At 36.4% G+C, this 23161-nt stretch overlaps 1 protein-coding gene across 4 annotated transcripts in view; it reads right to left on the bottom strand.

Moving 5' to 3' along the window:
* Positions 1-23161, bottom strand: part of PHKB (phosphorylase kinase regulatory subunit beta) — a gene marked incomplete at both ends in the record, with an annotated part of 214078 nt that overhangs the window by 150907 nt on the left and 40010 nt on the right. For all 4 annotated transcript variants that reach the window (XM_080704249.1, XM_080704250.1, XM_080704248.1 and 1 more), the window contains 2 exons: positions 7090-7170; positions 16710-16817. In XM_080704249.1, the coding sequence (XP_080560375.1) occupies positions 7090-7170; positions 16710-16817 (189 nt within the window). The remainder of the gene's footprint in view (positions 1-7089; positions 7171-16709; positions 16818-23161) is intronic.

Below are 23161 nucleotides of genomic sequence, written 5' to 3' on the forward strand. Positions count from 1 at the left end.
TTCTGGTGTTGAGTTCCGCTCTTGATTCCTGGATGGTGTGGTTAGTTTGGCCACTGAAAGTTTTAGCAGATCTTTGCACAGGGAAAATCTGATGAATTATAACTGAATGATTTGTAGCTGCTCACTTCAGCACCTTGTTTTCCTTTTAGTCTCTGGAGTCTGGTGGTGTGAGGCAAGATGGCGCCAGAGCAACGCCCGCCACCACAGGTGGGCAGATTTGTTTTCTGCTCTCTGGTTGTTCTTCTAGTCTTCGTTTTCTTTGTCCCTTGTATTTATAGTTTTTTAATTTCTCTATGGTAGTATTTTCTGGCTATGTAAAACACTGTTTTTAAGGCAATGGAGATCGGGTGTCAGCAGGACTCATAGGCGCTGCTTCTCTCTGTTGCCATCTTCCTGTAAGTTTTCTTTTTGTTTTGAAACAAGGTCCTGGCAAGTTTTTGAGAGTCCCATTACTTGCTGAAGCTATCCTCGAACTTGTGATCCTTCTTTTTCAGTTTCCCAGCTGCATCTTAGTGTTTTTATGTGGGCACTCAATGCTATAAGTTTTCCTTTGAAAAACTGGCTTGAAAATATCTCAAAGACATTTTAAGTTGTGTCTATTTTAATTTAATTCTATTCATTTTTTAATTGGGAAAACTTTTTTTTTTTTTTTTTTTGGGTGGCACTGGGATTCCTGGAAGCCTTTCTGCCTCTGGGCTACACTCCCAGAACTATTTTGTATTTTTTTAATTTGGAAACAGGGTCTCTTAAGCCAGCCAGGCTGGCTCCCAACCAGCACGATCCTCCTGTCTCCACCTCCCGAGTGCAGGGATTACAAGTGTGCACCACCACGCCTGGCTTGGGAAAACATTTTAAAGTTGCCAAAGACGCTGAGCATGGTGGCGCATGCTTGTAATCCCTGCGCTTGGGAGGCTGAGACGGGAGGATCACACAGGTTCGAAGCCAGCCTCAGCTACTTAATGAGGCTCTCAGCAACTTAGTGAGACCCTGTTTCCAAATAAAATATAAAATAGGTCTGGGAGTATAGCCCGGAGGTAGAAACCCTCTGGGTTCCACCCCTAGTACCACCAAAAAAATAAAAATAAAAAAATAAAGTTGCCAAAGACAACGTTTTCATATAGGCAACAACAAAATTTCACCTGATTTGTGTGTGTGTGTGTGTGTGTGTGTGTGTGTGTGTGTGTGTTACTGGGGGTGGAAACCAGGGGCAGTCTAACTATGAGGTATACCCCCCAGCCCTATTTTTTTATTTTTTATTTTGAAATAGAGTCTCACTAATTTGCCAAGGGCCTCAATACATAGCTGAGGTTGGAAACAAAACTGCAATCCTCCTGTCTCAGCCTCCCAAGGGTGAGCCACCAAGCCCGGCTTCATCTGATTGTTTTAGTAGAAGGAACTGAAGCCAGAAGGCAGTGTAATAACATATTCCAAGTGTTGAAAGTAACCATGAACCTAAAATGTTTTACAAGAATGAAACTGGAATAATTCTAGAGACAACATAACTATTATACCCATTTAGTTTTTTTTCGATTGCCAGCAGCGACAGTGAGTTCACCGCGCCCCGCAACAGCTCCTGATCAGTGCGCACAATAACCTTGAGTGAAACTGCGGCCCCCTAAAGGAGAAATCCCTGTACTGCACTCCCAGGGACTTGTGCACCTTTGATAATCTTCTTGGGTCTGAGAATTGGCAAACCAATCCAGTGAAGTGGTGTGGTATCTCAGCGGTGGCAGAGATACCACACCCTAGTCACAGCTCCCAGTGGGAAGACGCCCAGCCCAGTACCCCCACGGTCTCACGCACCCTGGATTAACTCCCTGGGGCTGAGACTTTGTGATACAACCCAGTAAAGGAGTAGTGGCGGCTGATTATAAAACAGACTCAAGATCCAGAGCACCCTAAGTGAAGTGTTAGTAACCCAGGGAAGGCACAAAATTCTGAAATCATGGGAAAGAGGAACAACAACAGAGCAATGAATGCCCACAACCACATATTATCAAACCTGATAACACAGAAATTCAGAGATCTCCAGAAGATCAAATCAGGAATATAACTGTAAAAATAATACAGGACTTTCGAAAAGAATTTAGAGAGTCTAAAAGAAATAAAGGATGCAATCATTAAGGTAAAGGCCTCAATTCAAAGTATAAACAATTGATTAGACCACAAGGAGAATAGAATCTCACTCCTAGAAGATGATCACTCCAAAAACAAACACATAATTTATAACTTAGAAAAAAAAAATCAGACAGCAGGAATCTGACATTGAAGAAATATGGGCCCATTTTAAGAGAGCTAACGTAAGAATAATTGGAATAGTGAAGGGAAAAGAAGGTGAAACCAAAGGGATCAATAATCTCTTCAAAGTAATAATAGCAGAAAACTTTCCAAACATAGAGCAAGAGGTCGATACACAGGTCCAGGAAACTTATAGAACTCCCTTTAGACAGGATCAGAGAAGAGGTTCCCCATGCTACATAACTGTCAAAATGACCAATGACCAATGTGGAAGCCAAGCAGAGAATCTTAAAGGCAACAAAACAAAAGGCCAAGTGACATTCAGAGGCAAACGAATTAGAATCATTCCAGACTTCCCAAACCAAGTCATGAAAGCCAGAAGTGCACCAATAAAAAATTAAAAAAATTTTTTTTCTACTTAAATGTGAAGTTTGTAAAAAAAATAATTGAGGTTACACTGACTTATCATTAAAAGGCATCAATTTAGATGCTAGGACTTAACACAGTGATATATAAAAACAGGTTTTAATATAACCATCAATAAAAATAAATATAAATACAAAATATAGACAAAGAAGATAATCCTGGAAATCTTTACCTCAAGTTACTCTTTAAAATTTATTGTAGTAGAGTCAAACAAAGTCTAGTAGAAGCCAGGCATGGTGGTGTATGCTTGTAATCCTAGCATTTGGGAGGCCGAGACAGGAGGATTGCAGGTTCTTGGACAGCCCCATCTACTACTTAGTGAAGACTTTTGCAACTCTGTGAGATCCTGTTTCAAAATAAAGAATATAAACTAGGGCTGGGGGTGTAGCTCAGAGGTTGAATGCCCCTACGTTCCATATCCGATACTGAAAAAAATAAAAAAGAAAAGAAAAAGAAAAAAGTCTAGGAGATTTCCTTTTTTCTGAAACAATTATATCTTTTCATATAAAAGGTTTTCTATTAAAAGCAAAAAAAAATAATCCTCCACTATTCAGACAAATTTGGGGGTGATTTTGATTTTTACATAATGTAAGTTTCTCTGAACCTATTTCTAAATAATTTCTTTGTTTCTTTTAATTCATTTAAAGAAACTTATTATAGAGAATGTCATAAAATGAGATATGAAATACCAAACAAAATTCCCCTACTTTGCCCATCTCTAACAGACATGAATTATCTTCATTAATAGACATAAAGTCTGATTAAGGTTAACTTTAAATTTAATTAGGTGTAAGTTGAACATGTATTATTAATCTATCTCTCAATAAAGAATGCAAATAAGTGTCAGGAAGATCTATAAAACTTCCAGTTTCACAATTTTCATTTTAAATTAAAAAAAAAAAATCTTTTTTTCAGTACTGGGGATGGAATCAAGGGACATTCTGCCTCGGAGCTATATACCTAGCTCTATTTTATTTTTTTATTCTTTATTTTTAAACAGTGCCTCGCTAAGTTGCAGTGGGTCTCACTAAGTAGCCATGAATCACAATCTTCCTGTATAGAGTCCCAAGTGCTCCAAATGCAAGTGTGTGCCACCACACTCAGCTAAAAACAGAATAATTGAACGCGCAAAGCTAGACTTTTATAGACACCAATGAAGACTATATACCCAGGAAAGATGTTTAGAAAATTTGGCTGTATCTCCAGTGGTATGATCACTTAGTGTGTGGTATATATATATATATATATATATATATATATATATATATATATATATATATATATATATATATATATGGTAAGTTTGTATGTATCACTGTCTCTAACCTTAGGAAGTAATCTTCGGCAAAATTCACTGTCATAAACCTTGACAGTTTGTTCACAGCACTTTAGTAAGGATAAATATGGGCTTTAACATTGGAACTCTCCTTAAAAAATATTGCCCAGATACAACGTATATAAAAACAAGAGAATCAGTAGAAATATAATGTTGCAAAAAATGAATTATTAAAAATCTAAAAGTGAGTTGTCAGATGAGTGTGGTGGTGTACCCTTGAAATCTCGGCATTCGGGAGGCTGAGACCGGAGGATCGTGTTTGCAGATAGCCTCAGTTACTTAGTTAGGCCCTCCGCAACTTCATGAGATCCTGTTTCAAAAATAAAGAATAAAAAATCGGGCTGGGGGTGTAGCTTGGGGTAAAATACCCCTGGGTTCCATCCCTCGTACCACACACACACACAAAAAAAAAGTGAGTTGTGCATGGTGGCAGACGTCTATAACCCAGTTACTCAGAAAGATGAGGCAGTAATATTGCAAGTTCAAGGTTAGCCTCAGCAGCTTAGTAAGATACTTTCTCAAAATAAAAACAAAAGAAAACAAAAATAGTTGTGGATGTAGCTAAGTGGTAGAGCTTGCCTACTACAGGGCCCTAGGTTCAATCCCCAAAAGAGCAAAAATAAAAATAAATAAATAAATAAATATAGTGCAGACAATGTAACATGTATATTTCATATATATATATATATAAATATGTATATATGTATATATGTATGTATGCATATCCCCAAACTCTGCACTCTTCAATTCTAAGAAAACATGATTATGGCAAATATAAATTTGATAGCAAATACAGAAGGAAATGAGTGGTAGCCTGATTGTCTTTAAGGTACTTGGATTCCTCTAAAATCTGAATGATACTAGGGACTCAATAAGAAATGGGTATAAACTTGCTAGCCTACTGCTAAAGGTATAATCAGAAAAGATGATAGTTCCAAGTCACATCCTCTTTCAAAGGCCTAAATTACCAGAAGTATCTAGAGAAAAGGAGTTTCATTTAATGAAAGATTCTCTACAGGCCAAATTATTGCCTCTATGATCACTGAAACATTATAAAGAATCGCAAGAAAAAAGATGGTACGCAGCTGATACATTTTATTATTTTAGGATTTTTTATTTTCCATGGCAAAAGCTATTGATATTAGTTGTGTAACAATTTTATGTGGACCAAGTAAAAACTATAAGGCCAAGAAAACATTAAATAAGAAAATTTAAAACAGCAGACACCAGGGGATTGTGGATCGTGTACACCCTCAGCTACTTAGTGAGGCCCTCTGCAATTAGTGAGACTCTGCTTCAAATAAAGAATTAAAAAATAGGGCAGGGGGTGTAGCTCGGAGGTCTAATGTCTCTGGGTTCTATCCCCAGACCTGCAGGAAAGAAAGAAAGAAAGAAAGAAAGAAAGAAAGAAAGAAAGAAAGAAAGAAAGAAAGAAAGAAAGAAAGAAAGAAAGAAAGAATTTAAGGCATAAATATTAAAGATTGCTTAAATATGCATAGGCTAAAATAAAATGGAAAGAATAAAGCAGTATCATATTTAAATAAAATGGCAGTTGACAAAGATTAAAAATGAACAAAAGTAGATGTTCAGAAAGTAGCATTTTTTTTTTTTTTTGCGGTACTGGGGATGGAACCAGGGACATTCTACCTCCGAGCCACACTCTCAGCCCTATTTTTAATATTTTATTTTGAAGTAGGGTCACACTGAGTTGCAAAGGGCTCACTATGTAGTTGAGGCTGTCCGCAAACCGTGATCCTTCTGTCTCAGCCTAACCAAATGCTGGGATTACAAGCTGCGCCACTATGCCCGATGAAAATAAATTTTAAAATAGTTTAAATAAAATAACAAAACAAAGCAACTGCTATAACTAAGGTCTCCTTAAATGCTAATATGAAATCACTTATACAAAATAGTGTTAGTTGTCATTTATTACAAATGGTTATCATACTGTGTCCCTGAGACCTGGGATATTTCTCCAGTGCCTTGAAGCTTCTGTGCGTAAAAAGTAGTGAAACGTTAAATAGGTTGGTTGTAGGTTTTCTTTCTTTTGTCTGTCAAGCCTCTTTTGTTTTATATGTTAGCATGCTGCTTAAGAATGGTCTGAAATTGGAGTTGCTCACCCCTTCTCCACCCAAAATGCTTGAATACCATTACTTTACAATATTCTAAAAGCTAAAAATTATTTGGATAAAATAAAACACAAAGTCATTTGATGAGTCAAAAAAAAAAAAAGAATCCACAACTGGTATTATTAATTTTTATTTCTTTATCATTCTTTATCTTTACACTTATACAGAACTTACTTTACAAGATAATAACCTAAAAGACAGCAGGACGACATGTACCTATTTCAAAGAACTCGCAACAAAGTCCAGTGAGGTTTTGGCGCTTAGTATATGATATAATTGATCTTCCCTGCATAGATGACAGCAGAGGAATAATAGCAAGTACTGTTAACATACCTACTCTTTGACAGAGTTCTCACTGTATGTCCTATCTCATGTAACAAAAGCTTTTTCCCTCCCACTATGTCATATTTCAAAGTGTATCAGCATGTATGCCTGTGTGTTCAAGTATTAATGCCTGTGAAAAAAAAAAAGCTTCAACTTTGCAATATAAATTCTTTAAAAATTTCCAAACAAGAACATGGCATTTGTCTTTTGAAAACATGAAGAACCCTACTGAGGTCCTACAAATAAAAATAAAATACGATAAAATTTTCTTTCTCTTATAAATGGGTAAGTTATAAAAAGCAGTGGTGTGAAAAAAAAGACTTATTCTGAGAAGAATCTGTAAATGTGATTTCACTTTCATTGCCACTAAAATTTTTTTAAAAGTCTGACATTTTTATTTTAAAACTCTTGAAATAGAGCCTTAGAGCCTTCATAGGAGTTAAGTGTTGCTACCTTATATACTGTGCTCATTTTAAAAACTGCATTGCATTAAAATATGTGCTTTGTAATGCAATATCCAAAATCTATTATCTGATTATATGAATTTAACAATAATCAGTACTTATATACCTAATCTTTAAAAAGAAATTCTCAGAGGTGAAATTTAGTTAGTAGAGAATCTGGTGAAAATCATACCTCATCAGTGTTATAAATAATCTGCAGTCCTGAGGAAATCATTTCCACAAGGTAAAGGAGATAGAGTGATACTGCATTTATCTGAAAATAAACAGCAACATTAAAAGGTTAAAGGAAGAAACAAAAATATTAGGAAATTAAATGTAACAGTGAAAATTATAAGACACTTGTTTTAACAGTACTATATAAAAACTATTTCCTTTCCTATTGTGAAATAAAGAAACTGTGAATTTAAGTTATAATAAAAATCCCAGATATGTAGATAAAATTCCTAAATCCTCAAATTCATTATGATGGGTTATACTTATTTTAAACTGTGGGTCTAAAGTATTCTACTTTGGAACAGTTCTGCTCCACAAGAAGCTATGTAATGTCAATCCAGCTGAAATAGATGCACATGAGAATTTTATTTCTCAAGCAAGACATTGCAACTACACCACAACACTCTAAATCATAGCAATCTTCAAATTAATCATATTGTTAGACAATATGGATATTATATAAACAACTTTAGAAATGTTCATTTTAGCCAGGCGTAGTGGTGCACGCTTGTAATCCCCGTGCTTGGGAGGTGGAGACAGGAGGATCGCGCAGGTTTGAAGCCAGCCGTCTGGCTTAAGAGACCCTGTTTCCAAAAATAAAATAGGTCTGGGAGTGTGACCCGGAGGTAGAAGGGCTTCCAGGAACCCCACTACCACCAAAAAAAAAAAAAATGTTCATTTTAATCAATTATATAAGATAATTTTGCCAATAAATAAGGGATCCTTTTAGTTTGCAAATCTAATAAAAATAGAAAACTTACATGGTGGCACACACCTGGGTTCTCAGTACTTAGGGATACCTAGTAGTGAAATATTAATTCTGGATATGGCTGTGAGGGTATCTCCAGAGAAAGTTTGCATGTGAGTCAGTGAGTGAGTGGGGAAGAGCTGCTCTCACCATGGCCACAACCATATGACCTGCTAAAGACCCATGTGGAACAAAAGAGGTAGATTTAGGGCAAATTCTTGCTTTTTGTTTCATTGCCAGAACACCCTTCACTTGTGTGACAGTCCATTTTTAAACACTTTCATTGTCTCAAAAAGAAACCCTATATCCATTAGTAAGCACTCCTTATCTTCCCCCATCCCTAAACAAATACCAATTTATTTTTTGGCTCTGTGGATTTGCCTGAGAAATGAGGGTCACAGGTTTGAGGACCAGCCTCAGCTGGAGGTGTACTTAAGAGACAGAATGCCCCTAAGTGAAATACCCAGTACCAAAATAGTACGAGTAGTTGTACTACTACTACTACTATTACTACTACTACTACTACTACTACTACTAATGATAATAATAATAATAATAATAATAATAATAATGATAAGAAGGAGGAGGAGGAGGAGGAGGAGAAGGAGGAGGAGGAAGAAGAAGAAGAAGAAGGGAATAAACATGTAAGCCTTCTCAAATATCTATTGATCAATCTCCTATTGTTTCTTTCTTTCTCTCAGGTGAATCCTGAGAAGCCAGTCATAAAAAGATCATACATTGGATAATTACATTCATATGAAATGTCAAGAGTAGGCAAATTCAGAGCCAGAAATAGATTGGTATTTTCTTAGGGCTAAGCGAAAATAAGGAGTGGCAACTAATGGGCATAAGGGTTCTTTCTGAGGTAATGAAAATGTTTTAAAATTGACTGTCACACAACTCTGTGAATTACACTTATATGTGATTACATCTCAATAGTTATTAACAAATAAAAAATATAAAGAAAAAATTTGTTAGGAAACCTGCAAACGAGTTATAAAACAAAGAGAAAGCAAGATATAATTATGCTCGCATAAATTTTGAATATAGAAATTATTATCCTCTAATGGCCTTGGTGACTTGTTTCCACTGACTTTTCTTCTAATCATTACTGAGTGACTACCATAAAATGGGCAGAAAACTATTGGTGCTCTTAAAGCCTTGAAAAAAGCAGAGGACTTCCGGGAAGATGGCGACCGAGAAAAGCGGGGCTTAAGAGCCCCGCTAACAACAAATCTCCATTACCACAAAATCAGCGCCTTTCAAAGCCAGAAAACAACATCACCAGAGAAACAAAAAAATCACCAGGCTCCAGAGAGAAAGCAGACTGAGAACAGAGCCACAGAGGAGATCCTCACGCCTGAGGACGTGGCCTCATGTCCGAGGACGCGGCAGCAGCGCCATACTGCCGGCAGCACTGGCGAATTCACGGGACGGCCACAGCAAGCCGAGGGGAGCCACTGCGGAACAGCCAGGTGGGATTTCTCGGCGCAGAGGGCATCTAAAGCTCCCAAGGCCGAGCTCAGCACCCGCTGCAGGGATTCAGAGTGGAAATCAAAACCAAGAAAAAAAAAAAAAAACGCCAGCCCCACAGCCGAGGGCGTAGCAGCGGCGCCATATTGCCACCGGCAGCAGCAGCACCGAATTCACCAAATTCAGTACAGATACATCTGGGTACTCAAGAACAGTGAGTCAAATTGCGGGCCACAGAGGAGAAATCCCAGTACTGTACTCCCTGGGACTTGACCCAGTGGGGGAGGGGCGGTGGCAGTGTTATCACACCTTAGGAGAACATGCAACCTGGCACCCCCCACAGTCTAAAGCAGCCTCTATCGACTCTCTGGGTCGGAGACTCTGTGATACAACCCAGTAAAGGAGTAGTGGGGTCTGAGATACTAATGACTCGAGATCCAGAACACCTTAAGTGAAGTCATAGTGACCCAAGGGAAGAACCCAGAGAAGGCACAAACATCCGAAATCATGGGAAAGAGGAATAATACTGGAGCAATGAATGCCCACAACCCCACAACATCAGAACCCGATAAAACTGAAAATCAGAGATTTCTAGAAGATCAAATCAGGAAAATAACTGTAGAAATAATAGAGGTGCTTCGAAAAGAATTCAGAGAGAGCCAAAAAGAGATAAAGGATGTAATTAATGAAGTAAAGGCCTCAATTCAAAGCACAAAAAACCGATTAGAACACATGGAGAACAGAATCTCGCTCTTAGAAGATGAGCAATCCAAAAATGAACGCATAGTTTCTAATCTAGAAAAAAATATCCGACAGAAGGAATCTGATATTGAAGAAATATGGGCCCATCTTAAGAGAGCTAACCTAAGAATATTTGGAATAGAGGAGGGAAAAGAAAGTGAAACCAATGGGATCAACAATCTCTTCAAGGAAGTAATAGCAGTAAATTTTCCAAACGTAGAGCAAGGGGTCGATACACAGGTCCAGGAAACTTATAGAACTCCCTTTAGACAGGATCGGAGAAGAGGATCCCCACGCCACATAATTGTCAAAATGACCAATGTGGAAGCCAAGCAGAGAATATTAAAGGCAACAAAAACAAAGGGCCAAGTGACATTCAGAGGCAAGCCAATTAGAATCACTCCAGACTTCCCAAACCAAGTTATGAGAGCCAGAAGGGCTTGGAGTAACATATTCCAAACTCTGAAAGAAAACAACTTCCAGTCAAAATTTCCTACCCAGCAAAACTTTCTATCAAATTAGATGGAGAAATAAGAAGCTTCCATGACAAACAGAAACTGAAGGAATTTATGTCTTCAAAACCAGCACTAGAGAAAATACTCAAAGAGATTAACTACAAAGAAGAAATAGGTAACACACATCAGAACTAGAGAAACAAGATTTTCTATCCAACAGACAGCTAAGATTGGTTATCTGTGGAGATTCATTATTTATGTTAGTCTTTTACCTATCTCTAAAGGGTATTGCTTACCTTTATTGTTGTTAATTTTTAGGATTTCTAGTTGGAATATTAATACACCTTCAGATATAGCATTTGGAAATATTTTATCCCATTCTATTAGTAACTGTTAACTCTGTTTACATTGTCTTTGGATATACAATATTTTTTTATTTTATTTTAGGGAGTTTGTATACTCTTCTGTTGCCTGTGCCATTGAAATCATAACCAAGAAATCACTGCCAATTTCAATGTTGTGATGTTTTATGACCCAGATTTTCTCCTAAAAGTTTATAGTCTTAAGATTTATATTTAGGTCTTTTATCTTTTATGAGTTAATATTTGTATATGGGATTAGGTAAGGGTCCAATTTTATTCTTTTCCATGTAATTATTATTTTTCAACAATATTTAGTTAAAAGATTATTATTTCCACCACCAAATGTTCGTGGAAACCTTGTCAAAAATAACTTGACAATATAGGGAAGAATTTAGCTCTAGGCTTGTATTTAACTCCAATGGTTTATATATCTGCCTTTAGAATAGTACTACACTGTTTCAATTATTGTAGCTTTATATGGTTTGAAATCAGAAAATATATATCTTCTAGCTTTGTTCTTTTTCAAGATCGTTTTGGGTATCTAGAGTCCATATTCCATATTAGGATAGATTTTTTTTCTGAAAAATAAATATATAAATATATGATAGTTTCACCTAAAAAAAATAGAAAAAAATATTCTCTGGTAAGAAAGAAAGCAAAAAGAAATATTGAAATGTTATCTTTAAGTCATCAAAAGCTTGGTATCAGACAAATGAAACTGTTATGTGAGATTATCATTTTTAATTTTGGACAAATTGCTATAATACTAGATGTCAACCACTAAGCCAAGCATGGGAGGGAGGGATGGGGAGAGAATGGGGTGGGGATCGGGTGGGGGCTGACTGGGCAATGTGTGTATGTATATCTACAAAAGTATGTATCCCACTATGATGTATGAATACAGTGCACCAATTAAAAAATAAAAAAATAAAAATAAAAAACTAAAAAAAACTAAAAAAAAAAAAAGAAAAAAGAAAAAAGCAGCACTTGTATCACAGGAGGCTGGTACAGTTTGGTGGCCTTCTCAGGAACCAGGCCTATCCTGTATGTCTCCTGACTTCCAGGAGTCTGTGGGTGTTAGGGTCTTGTTAAGATTCAAGTGGGCTACAAAGGAAGACATTCTTCAAGATTTAGGACTTTTCGATCAATATAAACTTTTGTCTGATTTCCTTAGAACATGGCAGAGAGGAGTTTTACCCAATTAAAAGGCTCATCCAAATATTTTCTTCTAACACTGATACTAGCCTTTCAGAAATGATTTCAAGAATATTTCACTAGTATGGACAGCCAGACACCTTAAAAGAAGCAGTTTAGCTTTCTACCCTGACTTTGGGGACATTTCAGAGAGAAAATGTCATTAACTTGAAAAGTTTAAATTGTCAAATAATAAGTTGATTAACATGTATTTTATGTTTACTATGAAGTAAGGAGAAGGCTTATATTATAAAATGTAAAAATAAATGAGCTGGGGCTAGGTACAATGGTATGTACTGGTTTTCCCAGCTATGTTGAAGACCAAGACAAAAAAATTGCTTAAAGCCGGGCGTGGTGGCGCACGCTTGTAATCCCCACACTTGGTAGGCTGAGACAGGAGGATCGTGCAGGTTCGAAGCCAGCCTCAGCTACTTAGTGAGGCTCTCAGCAACCTAGTGAGACCCTGTTTCCAAATAAAATATAAAAATGGGTCTGGGAATATAGCCCGGAGGTAGAAAGCCTCTGGGTTCCACCCCCAGTACCACACACACACACACACAAAAAAAAAATTGCTTAAAGAGTTTGGGACCAGCCTAGGCAACAGAGCAATTTGTTGTACTGTTATACCAATTTAAAAACAGAAACAAGCCAGGCATGGTGGCACACACTGGTAATCCCAGCATTTGGGAGGCTGAGACCCAAGAATCACAGTTCACAGACAGCCTCAGCTACTTTCCACAACTTAATGAGACCTGTTTCAAAATAAAATATAAAAAATAGGGCAGGGGGTGTAACTTGAAGGTTTGAATGCCCCTGGGTTCCATTCCCTGATTCCCCACAAAAATCGAAACAAAACAACAAAAATCAATAAGCTATATGGCACTGGCATGAAAACAGACACACAGCAATAGAACAGGATAAAAATCTTTTAAAAATTTTTTACAACCAACTGATTTTCAAAAGTGCAGCAAGAAGATATATTGAAGAAAAGAAAGTCTCTAAAGTAAATGATACTGGACAAAATGGATTTTTATATGCAGAATAAAGAAACTATATCCCTAACTATCATGATACACAAAATCAACTTCAAACAAATCAAAGACTTAAATAAAAATAAAATAAAATAAAACAAAAATAACCAAAAGAAAACAGAAGAAATGCCTCAAGACGAATGTCTAGGCAAACATTTTTTGGACATGACCCCCCCCCCAAAAAAAAGCAACAAAAACAAAAATTAACAAGTGTGATTATATCAAAGTAAAAGCTTTTACAGAGCAAAAGAAATAATTATAAGGGTGAAGAGACAACATTCAGAAAGGGAGAAAATACCTGCAAATTATTCATCTTACTAGAAATTGATTTCTAGGATATATAACGAACTCAACAGCAACAACATTCTGATTAAAAATGGCTAAATGACAAAAAAATTATTTTAAAAAGATATGCAAATGGCCAATAAACATTAGAAAATGGTCAACTTTAATCATCAAAAAATGCAAAACTTTAATCATCAAAAAATGCAAATCAAAACCATAATGAGGTATCATCCAGTTAGATGGCTATTACTGGAAAGACAAAAATTAACAAATGCTGGCAAGGATCTGGAAAGAGGCGAACTCATAGCCAATAGGCAGGAATGTGAACTAGTAGAGCTACTGTGTAAAACAATATGGAGGTTTCTCAGAAAACTTTCTAGAAATAGAATATATGGTCCAGCAATCCCACTACTGGGTATATACCCAAAGAAATGAAATGAGTATGTCAGAAAGACATCTACACTAACACATTTATTGAAATAATATTCATAAGAGTCAACATATGGAATAAACCTAAAGTATCTATTAGTGGATGAATGGATAAATATTGAAAATGTGGCCAGAAGTGGTGTCACATGTCCCTAGTTCTAGTACTAGGGAGGCTAAGAGGAAAGATCGCAGGTTTAAGGCCCACCTCAGCAACCTAGCAAGACTGTGTTTCAAAATAATTATTAGAGCTGGGCATGGTGGTGCATGCTTGTAATCCCTGCACTTAGGAGGCGGAGACAGGAGGATCACGCAGGTTCAAAGCCAGCCTTGCTGGCTTAAGAGACCCTTTTTCCAAATAAAAATATAAAATAGGTCTGGAAGTATAGCCCGGAGGTAGAAGGGTTCCATCCCCAGTACCACAAAAAAATTATTATTATTATTAGAAATATTAATAATAATTATCATAATGATAATAATTTTAATAACAGAGGACTGGGGTATAGTTCAAAAGTAGAATGCCCCTGAGTTCAATCCCCAGTACTAAAAAAGAAAAGAATATGAGGCATGTACATGCAATGCAATATTATATTCAGCAATGGAAAAAAAACGAATGTGAATTTTTTTTTGGTGGTGGTATTGGGGTTCCTGGAAGCCCTTTTACTTCCAAGCTACACTCCCAGACCTATTTTATATTTTTGAAACAGGGTCTCTTAAGCCAGTGCGGCTGGCTTCAAACCTGTGTGATCCTCCTGTCTCTGCCTCCCAAGCATGGGGATTACAAGCATGTGCCACCACGCCCGGCAAAATTATTATTATTATTTATTTTATTATTTTTTGGTGGTACTGGGGGTGGAACTCAGGGGCTTTCCACATCTGGGCTATACTCCCAGCCCTTTTTAAAAAAATATTTTATTTGGAAATAGGGTCTCACAAAGTTGCTGAGAGCCTCACTAAGTAGCTGAGGCTGGCTTCAAACCTGTGCGATGCTCCTGTCTCAGCCTCCCAAGTGCAGGGATTACAGGCATGTGCCACCATGCCCGGCTAGGAATATGAATTATTATTTTCAGCAATATGGGTGGAGCTGAAGGATGTTATATTAAGTGAAATAATTTAGGAAAAGAAAGACAAATACTGCATGTTCTTATTAGGTAAAAAGCTGAATGCAGCTGGGTGTGATGGCACATGCCTATAATTCCAGTATTTGGGAGGTTGAGAGAGCAGGATTGAAGGTTTGAGGCAATTTACTGAGTCCTTGTTTCAAAATAAAGACTAAAATAAAAATAAAATATGACTGCAGGTATAGTTTAGAAGTAGAATGCCCCTGGGTTCAGTCTCTAGTACCCAAAACAAAACCAAAAGCTGATCTCAAAGAAGTAGAGAATAAAATAGTGGTTACTAGAGTTTGGGAAGGGTGTGACATTAGGAGTATAGAGGAAGATGGTTAAGACACAATGGTGTACTTGGATAGGAAGAATAACTTCAAATGTTCTATAGCAGAGAAGAAACTATGATTGACTATGATTGATTGAATATTTCATAAAAGAGGATTATGAATATTCTAAGTAAAAAAATTACAAATGTTTAAGATGATATATATATACCAGTTATCCTGTTCTGATCATTACACATTATATGTGTGTGTGCGTGCGCACGTGTGCGTGTATTTTCATGTCATACTGTACTCCATGAATAGGTACAAATACCATGTGTCATTTAAAAATAAAAATATAATAAAAATCATAAGTACACATACAGGACAAATTCATCAAGGAATTAAAAAAGAAGAGAAAAAAAGAAAAATAACCTGCAATCCTACTCTTCTGAGAGGAATACTATTAATCTTTTGATATAAGCATTTCCAGACTTTTGAAACATATTTCATTTAAATATTTAAAAACAAGTCAAATTAATATCTTATAATTTGTATTTTAAATATAATAATGTAGAAGAAAAATTTTTGGTTAATAAATATATCTTTTGAAAATTCTATTTTAGACAGTAAATATCTGTCAAAGTAAAAGACATAAAACTATGTTCAGTTACCAGGTTAATATTGAAAAACTATATATTCATATAACACCAATTTTCCAAGTAACTTTACATATAAGTGCAAGAATTTCTACTGCATGAAAATGGGGACACTACTTTCTCTGTTTGGAGGAAACATACTGAAGTAAGAGATTTCAGATCTCTAGAGAGAGAGAGGGACTATAAAAAAGAGAAGCTCTTATTTTAGTAAGGAATATCTATCCCAAAGATAGCAGAATCAAATGATAAGTAGGAAGAAAACCCACTAAAGACAAATAGTACATATATTTGTATACTAGAAACAAGGCTGCAGGATGCTCAGCTAAAAATAATACACAGATGCCAAAAGAAAAACAAAAAATAAAATCCTATAATGTACTATTTTAAGAGGAATAAAATTTACTATAAGACAAAATTTGTGAACTTCAGAAATGCCTTTTGACACTTTGATGGCTGGAATATATCTAATTAATCTGCTATGTAACAAAAACTTCTGTTAAACCATGGTTTTACTTCCTAATTCCTTTATTTTGAAATTCTTCTAAATCAGAAAAGTAACAGCTTTTGTCACCAAAAGAATAGTAGGCTTCCTTCTTCTACATAGAAATAATATTATAATCCATACAGTCCCCAAGAAACTCAGTCAGATTTAAGGTCAAACACAGAAATTACTTCAGCTCTGGTCTTAGTCTTTCACTTTCTTCTTGATTTTAGGCTTCATCTTATACATCTATTTTAAACAACTGATAAACTCTACTTTTAAAAAATATAAATAGCTATAAATAGTCCATCATATGGCACACAGAGAAGAAGCAAATTTGCAATCTTTTTACCTGAAGATGTCCATATTCCTCATAGGAGAGCAATTCATCTCCTGTATGCACATTGAAAATAGAGTGAAGACATGTTGTTGGGCGTGGATCCTGCTTAAATTGCTGGACCTAGAATCAAATATAAAATTTAAATAATGATAGTAACATATATACTCATCTAAGACTAAAGATTATAAGTTATTTTTTACTTTTTTATTTTTGGCACTGGGGATTGAATTCAGGAACATTCTACCTGTGAGCTACATACCCTTTTTATTTTGAGACAGTCTCCCTAGTTTACTGAGAGTCTTGCTAAATTGTTGAGGATGGTCTCAAATCGGCAATGTTCTAATCTCAGCCTCCCAAGTACAAGATTACAGGTGTGTGGGCCATCACACCCAGCTTTTTTACTTTTTAATGAGGAAAGTAAGGTTTATAGGTAGGGGAGTGAATACAACAAAAATGTTAACTTTTCCAAAGAAATGATAGGGATAAAACTCATAACAATTTTCTTAACATAGTTATTAATATGACTATCAACTGGTATTTAACAAGCAAAGCAACACAAGTGTAGTAGAGACATGCTAATGTAAAAGTGATAGCTTGTGCAATGGTCTGCATCTTATTTTATAGTAAAATACTGGTTTGTTTTGTAAAGTACCAATTCTAAGAGTATATAGGCCACATCTACTAGACATAAAATTTAACCATTTAATTTTTAATTTTTTTTTTTGAAATGGGATGGCATTATATTGCCACAGGTTGGTCTTAAACTCCTGGGCTCAAAGGATTCTTTCTATCTAGGACTATTGTCATATGCCTCTGTCACCAGCTTAAACCATTTAGAATACTAAACATAAATATTAAATTACACTGCTCAGCATGGTTTTGTATGCTTATAATTCCAGTACTTGAGAGGCTGAGACAGAAGAATTGCAGGTTTGCTGCCAGCCTCAGCTACTTAATGAGGCCCTCTGCAACTTAGTGAGATCCTGTTTCAAAATAAAGAATAAAGGCCAGGCGTGGTGGTGTACCCTTGTAATCCCCGTGCTTGGTAGGCAGAGACAGGAGAATCGTGCAGGTTCAAAGCCAGCCGCGGGCGCTGGCTTAGGAGACCCTGTTTCCAAATAAAAATGTAAAAATAGGTCTGGGAGTATAGCCCAGAGGTAGAAGGGCTTCCACGAACCCCAGTACCACCAAAAATAAATTTAAAAAAATAAAGACTAAATAATAGGGCTGAGGATATAGCTTAAAGGTAGAATGCTCTGGGTTTAATCACCAGTACTGCAAAAAAAAAAAAAAAAAGGCTAAATTACACAACAGATAAATTCCATAAAATTTAGGACCTATTCAACTCAGCTTGGTCAACATTTGTTGCCAATTATGTGTTAAGTACTGTACTAATCCCTGGATATAAAAGATAAATTGGAACAACAACAATAAATAGAGCCAGAGTGGTGGTGCAAGCCTGTAATCCTAGCTACACAAGGGTTTGAGGCAGAAGAATCACAAATTCAAGGCCAATATTGGCAACTTAGTGAGATTCTGTCTCAAAATAAACACATATTTTTAAAAAGGGGCCTAAGGTGTAGCTCAATGGTATGAGTGTCTGTCTAGCATGCACCAGAAGCTATGAGTTAAATCCTTAGCATCACAACAAACAAACAAACAAACAAACAAACAAACAAACAAACTGCGCTTGGTGCCTGTGATAACAGTTCTTGGAAGGCTGAGACAGGAGGATCACAGGTTTGAAGCCAGCCTCAACAAATCAGTGAGATTCTATTTCTATTTCTATTTCTTTTTCTTTCTTTTTTTTTTTTTTTTTTCTTTTGCGGGTCTGGATATGGAACCCAGGGGCATTTAACCTCTGAGGTACACCTCCTGGCCTTTTTTTTATTCTTTATTTTGAAACAAAGTCTCATTGAGTTGCAGACGGCCTCACTAAGTAGCAGAGGCTGTCTGCGAACTGTGATCCTCCATTCTCAGCCTCGCCTCCCGAATGCTGGGATTACAAGCATGCGCCACCACACTCGGCTGAGATTCTATTTCAAAATAAAAAAAAAAAATGAAAAGGGCTGTGGATGTAGCTTGGAGGTAGAATGACCAAATTAAATATCCATACCAAAAAAAAAAAAAGTAAAAAAAGAAAAAGAGGAAGGGAGAATCTCATCTTTATGTAAGCTGGATGAAGAAAATAAGGGTATAATTAGGGGTGTATGTTCTCTGTTTAGAGTGACTGAGACATCCTGAGTTAACTCAGAGAAAGTGGCTATCCCATCTCAATATCTGAAAATGTAAGCTATAGCCTGAAAAATAGAAATCAATGAAGCAACTCTTTGAACAATAATATGATTACTATCTTGAAGTTTTGACCATTGATCTGGGCTCCTATACAAAAATATGGCTAAACTAAAATAAAATGTATTTTCTATGCTTAATGAGAATCTTAAAGTATAAGATTTTATCAGTTTAAAAAAATCATTGTTGCAGCTGATAAGGTGGTGCTTGTCATTTGTCTTTATGATATGTAAGAACTCAGTAGGAGAGTTTATATTCAATCACTATGTCAGGGAAAAGCAACTACTAAGTAATTAAAGGTGTTCAAATGGGGAATTAATTATATAACTACACTTTGAGTTTTAAAGCTATTAAAAGACAAGTAATTTTAAATTTCAGAAAAAAGAAAATCCAAATTTTAAGCTTTGAAGATTATTAGAGCATAGTGTATATAAATTAAAGACATAAAGAAAGGCCAGGCATGGTGGTACATGTTTATAAATGTAGTACTTAAAACACTGAGAAAGGAGGATTATAGATATGCAGCCAACCTTAGCAACGTCGTGAAGATTTCCCCAACTTAGTAAGACCCTGTTTCACAACAAACAATAAAATAGGCAGAGGGTGTGGCTTGGAGGTAGAATGCCCCTGGATTAACTAACCAGTACTACAAAAAAGAAAAAGAAAAAATGGAAAAAAGGAAAGAAAAGGAAAGAAAAGAAGTCAAATAAAAAGAGGACATTAGTTAGTATTTTATATGATATTTGGCATCTGGCAAATAATGACTAAAGCAAAATTTTCTAGACTAAAATAAATCGAGAATAACTTTTTTTTCTATTTGTAATTTACTTAAGAGTTTTCCAGAAAACTTTTACCATTATGAACAAAATATCATTTGATAACTGAGAATTTTTATCATCCATGCTTAATTAATAGCCTTAAAAAATACATTTAGAGACAAATAATCATCTCATGAGGGAATTCAGAAAGAATAAATTTTATAAAATCTCAGTAACATCTAAATAATTAGAAACTGCTTAGCATTTAAAATACATTTTTCAAGCAGATAATTAGGCACAGTAACATGTACAGGCTACTACTGTAAAGCAAATCTCTACTATCTAATCTACAAACCACAAACTAAATCAACTTTGAAAAACTATGAAGACTTCTCCTTAATGAAAATTAGTAAAGAGAGTAAAGCCCAGCGTGGTTGCTCATGCTTCTAATCTCAGCATTTGGGAGGCGGAGACAGGATGATCACTGTTTACAGACAGCCTCAGCTACTACTTAGTGAGGACCTTTGCAACTCAGTGAAACCCTGCTTCAAAATAAAGAATAAAAAATAGTGCTGAGGGTGTAGCTTGGAGGACGCCCCTGGATCCCATCCCTAGTACAACAACAAAAAAGAAAGAAAGAAAGGAAGAAAGGAAGAAAGGAAGAAAGGAAGAAAGAAAGAAAGAAAGAAAGAAAGAAAGAAAGGGGAGTAAGCTGACAAATACATACATGAATACTAGCAAGTAAAACACACCTAACATTAATAGGTTAGCATTAAGACAAGTGTAGGATAGTAAGTACAAAAATCAGATTGTTTATATTCTATAGGTGAAGGATAATTTTATTTATTTATTCACTCTCTTAATAAGTTTAAAAGAGACTTCCGGAAAGATGGCGACGGAGAAAAGCGGGGCTTACGAGCCCCGCTAACAACCAATCTCTATTAACACAAAATCAGCGCCTTTCATAGTCAGAAAACACCATCGCCAGAGAAACAAAAAATGTAATTTCAAGGGACAGAGAAAAAGAGGGCTGGAAAAACGAGATACCAGAAACCAGACCGCAGTGCTGCAGCCGGAGCCGCGGTGCTAAGTGGTGGGCGCCATTTTCCCTTGCAGCACCAGGCTCCAGAGAGGAGGGGAATTCATAATAGAGCTCAGAACCAGACAGGAGATAAGCCAGCCTCACGCCCGAGGACAGGGCAGCAACGTCTTACTGCCGGCGGCAGCGGCGAACTCACCGGACAGCTCCAGATGAACGTACTCAACAGCCCACCAGGCTCCAGAGAGGAGCTGTGAACAGTGAGCCAAGGTGAGCCTCTGCGGATCAGCCAGGAAGAATTCGGGCAGATTTCTCAGTGCAGGGAGCATCTTAAGCTCCCAGAGGCTGGGCTCAGCACACCCTGCAGGGATTCAGAGCGGAGCTCAAAAAAAGAAAATAAATACACCAGCCTCAAGCCGAGGGCGTGGAAGCGGCGCCATATTGCCACCGGCGGCAGCAGCAGCAAATTCACGAAGTCCACTACAACTCCATCTGCGCACTCAAAAACAGTGAGTAAAATTGTGGCCCCTAGAGGAGAAATCCCAGTACTGTACTCCCAGGGACTTGACCCAGTGGGGGAGTGGCGGTGACAGAGATATCAGAGCAGCCTCGATTGACTCCCAAGGTCTTAGACTCTGTGATAAAACCCAGTAAAGGAGTAGTGGGAACTGAGATACCACAGACTCGAGATCCACAGCACCTTAAGTGAAGTCGTAGTGACCTAGGGATGAACCCAGAGAAGGCACAAACTTCCGAAATCATGGGAAAGAGGAATAACAATGGAGCAATGAATGCCCACAACCCCACAACATCAGAACCTGATAAAACAGAAATTCAGAGATTTATAGAAGATCAAATCAGGAAAATAACTGTAGAAATAACAGAGGTGTTTCGAAAAGAATTCAGAGAGAGCCAAAGAGAGATAAAGGATGCAATTAATGAAGTAAAGGCCTCAATTCAAAGTACAAACAACTGATTAGACCACATGGAGAATAGAATCTCGCTCCTAGAAGATGATCATTCAAAAAATGAAAACATAGTTTCTAATTTAGGAAAAACAATCCGACAGCAGGAATCTGACATTGAAGAAATATGGGCCCATTTTAAGAGAGCTAACCTAAGAATAATTGGAATAGAGGAGGGAAAAGAAGGTGAAACCAAAGGGATCAACAATCTTTTCAAGGAAGTAATAGCAGAAAATTTTCCAAACGTAGAGCAAGAGGTCAATACACAGGTCCAGGAAACTTATAGAACTCCCTTTAGAGAGGATCAGAGAAGAGGATCCCCACGCCACATAATTGTCAAAATGACCAATATGGAAGCCAAGCAGAGAATCTTAAAGGCAACAAAAACAAAGGGCCAACTGACATTCAGAGGCAAACCAATTAGAATCACCCCAGACTTCCCAAACCAAGTCATGAGAGCCAGAAGGGCTTGGAGTAACATATTCCAAACTCTGAAAGAAAACAACTTCCAGCCAAAAACTTCCTACCCAGCAAAACTTTCTATCAAATTAGATGGAGAAATAAGAAGCTTCCATGACAAACAGAAACTGAAGGAATTTATGTCTTCAAAACCAGAGCTAGAGAAAATACTCAAAGAGATTAACTACAAAGAAGAAATAGGTAACACACACCAGAACCAGAGAAACAGATTTTCCATCCAACAGACAACTAAGATTGGTTATCTGTGGAGATTCATTATTTATGTTATCTTTTACCTATCTCTAACGGGTATTGTTTGCTTTTATTGTTGTTAATTTTTAGGATTTCTAGTTGGAATATTAATATACCTTCAGATAGAGCATTTGGAAATATTTTATCCCATTCTATCAATAACTTTTAACTCTGTTTACACTGTCTTTGGATATACAATATATTTTTTTTATTTTTTAGGGAGTTGTTTACCCTTCTGCAAGTTGCCTGTGCCATTGAAATCATATCCAAGAAATCACTGCCAATTTCAATGTTGTGAGGTTTTATGACCCAGATTTGCTTCTAAAAGTTTATCGTCTTAAGATTTATATTTAGGTCTATTATCTATTTTGAGTTAATATTTGTATATGGGGTTAGGTAAGGGTCCAGTTTTATTCTTTTTCATGTAATTATTATTTTTCAACAATATTTAGTTAAAAGATTAGTATTTCCTCCAACAAATGTTCGTGAAAACCTTGTCAAAAATAACTTGGCAATATATAGAAGAATTTATCTCTAGGCTTTTATTTAACTCCAATGGTTTATATATCTGCCTTTATAACAGCACTACACTGTTTCAATTATTGTAGCTTTATATGGTTTGAAATCAGAAAATATACAACTTGTAGCTTTGTTCTTTTTCGAGATTGTTTTGGGTATCTAGAGTCCATATTCCATATC

The sequence above is a fragment of the Muscardinus avellanarius genome (genome assembly GCF_963383645.1).
Source record: "Muscardinus avellanarius genome assembly, chromosome: 10".
Classification (NCBI taxonomy): Eukaryota; Metazoa; Chordata; class Mammalia; order Rodentia; family Gliridae; genus Muscardinus; species Muscardinus avellanarius.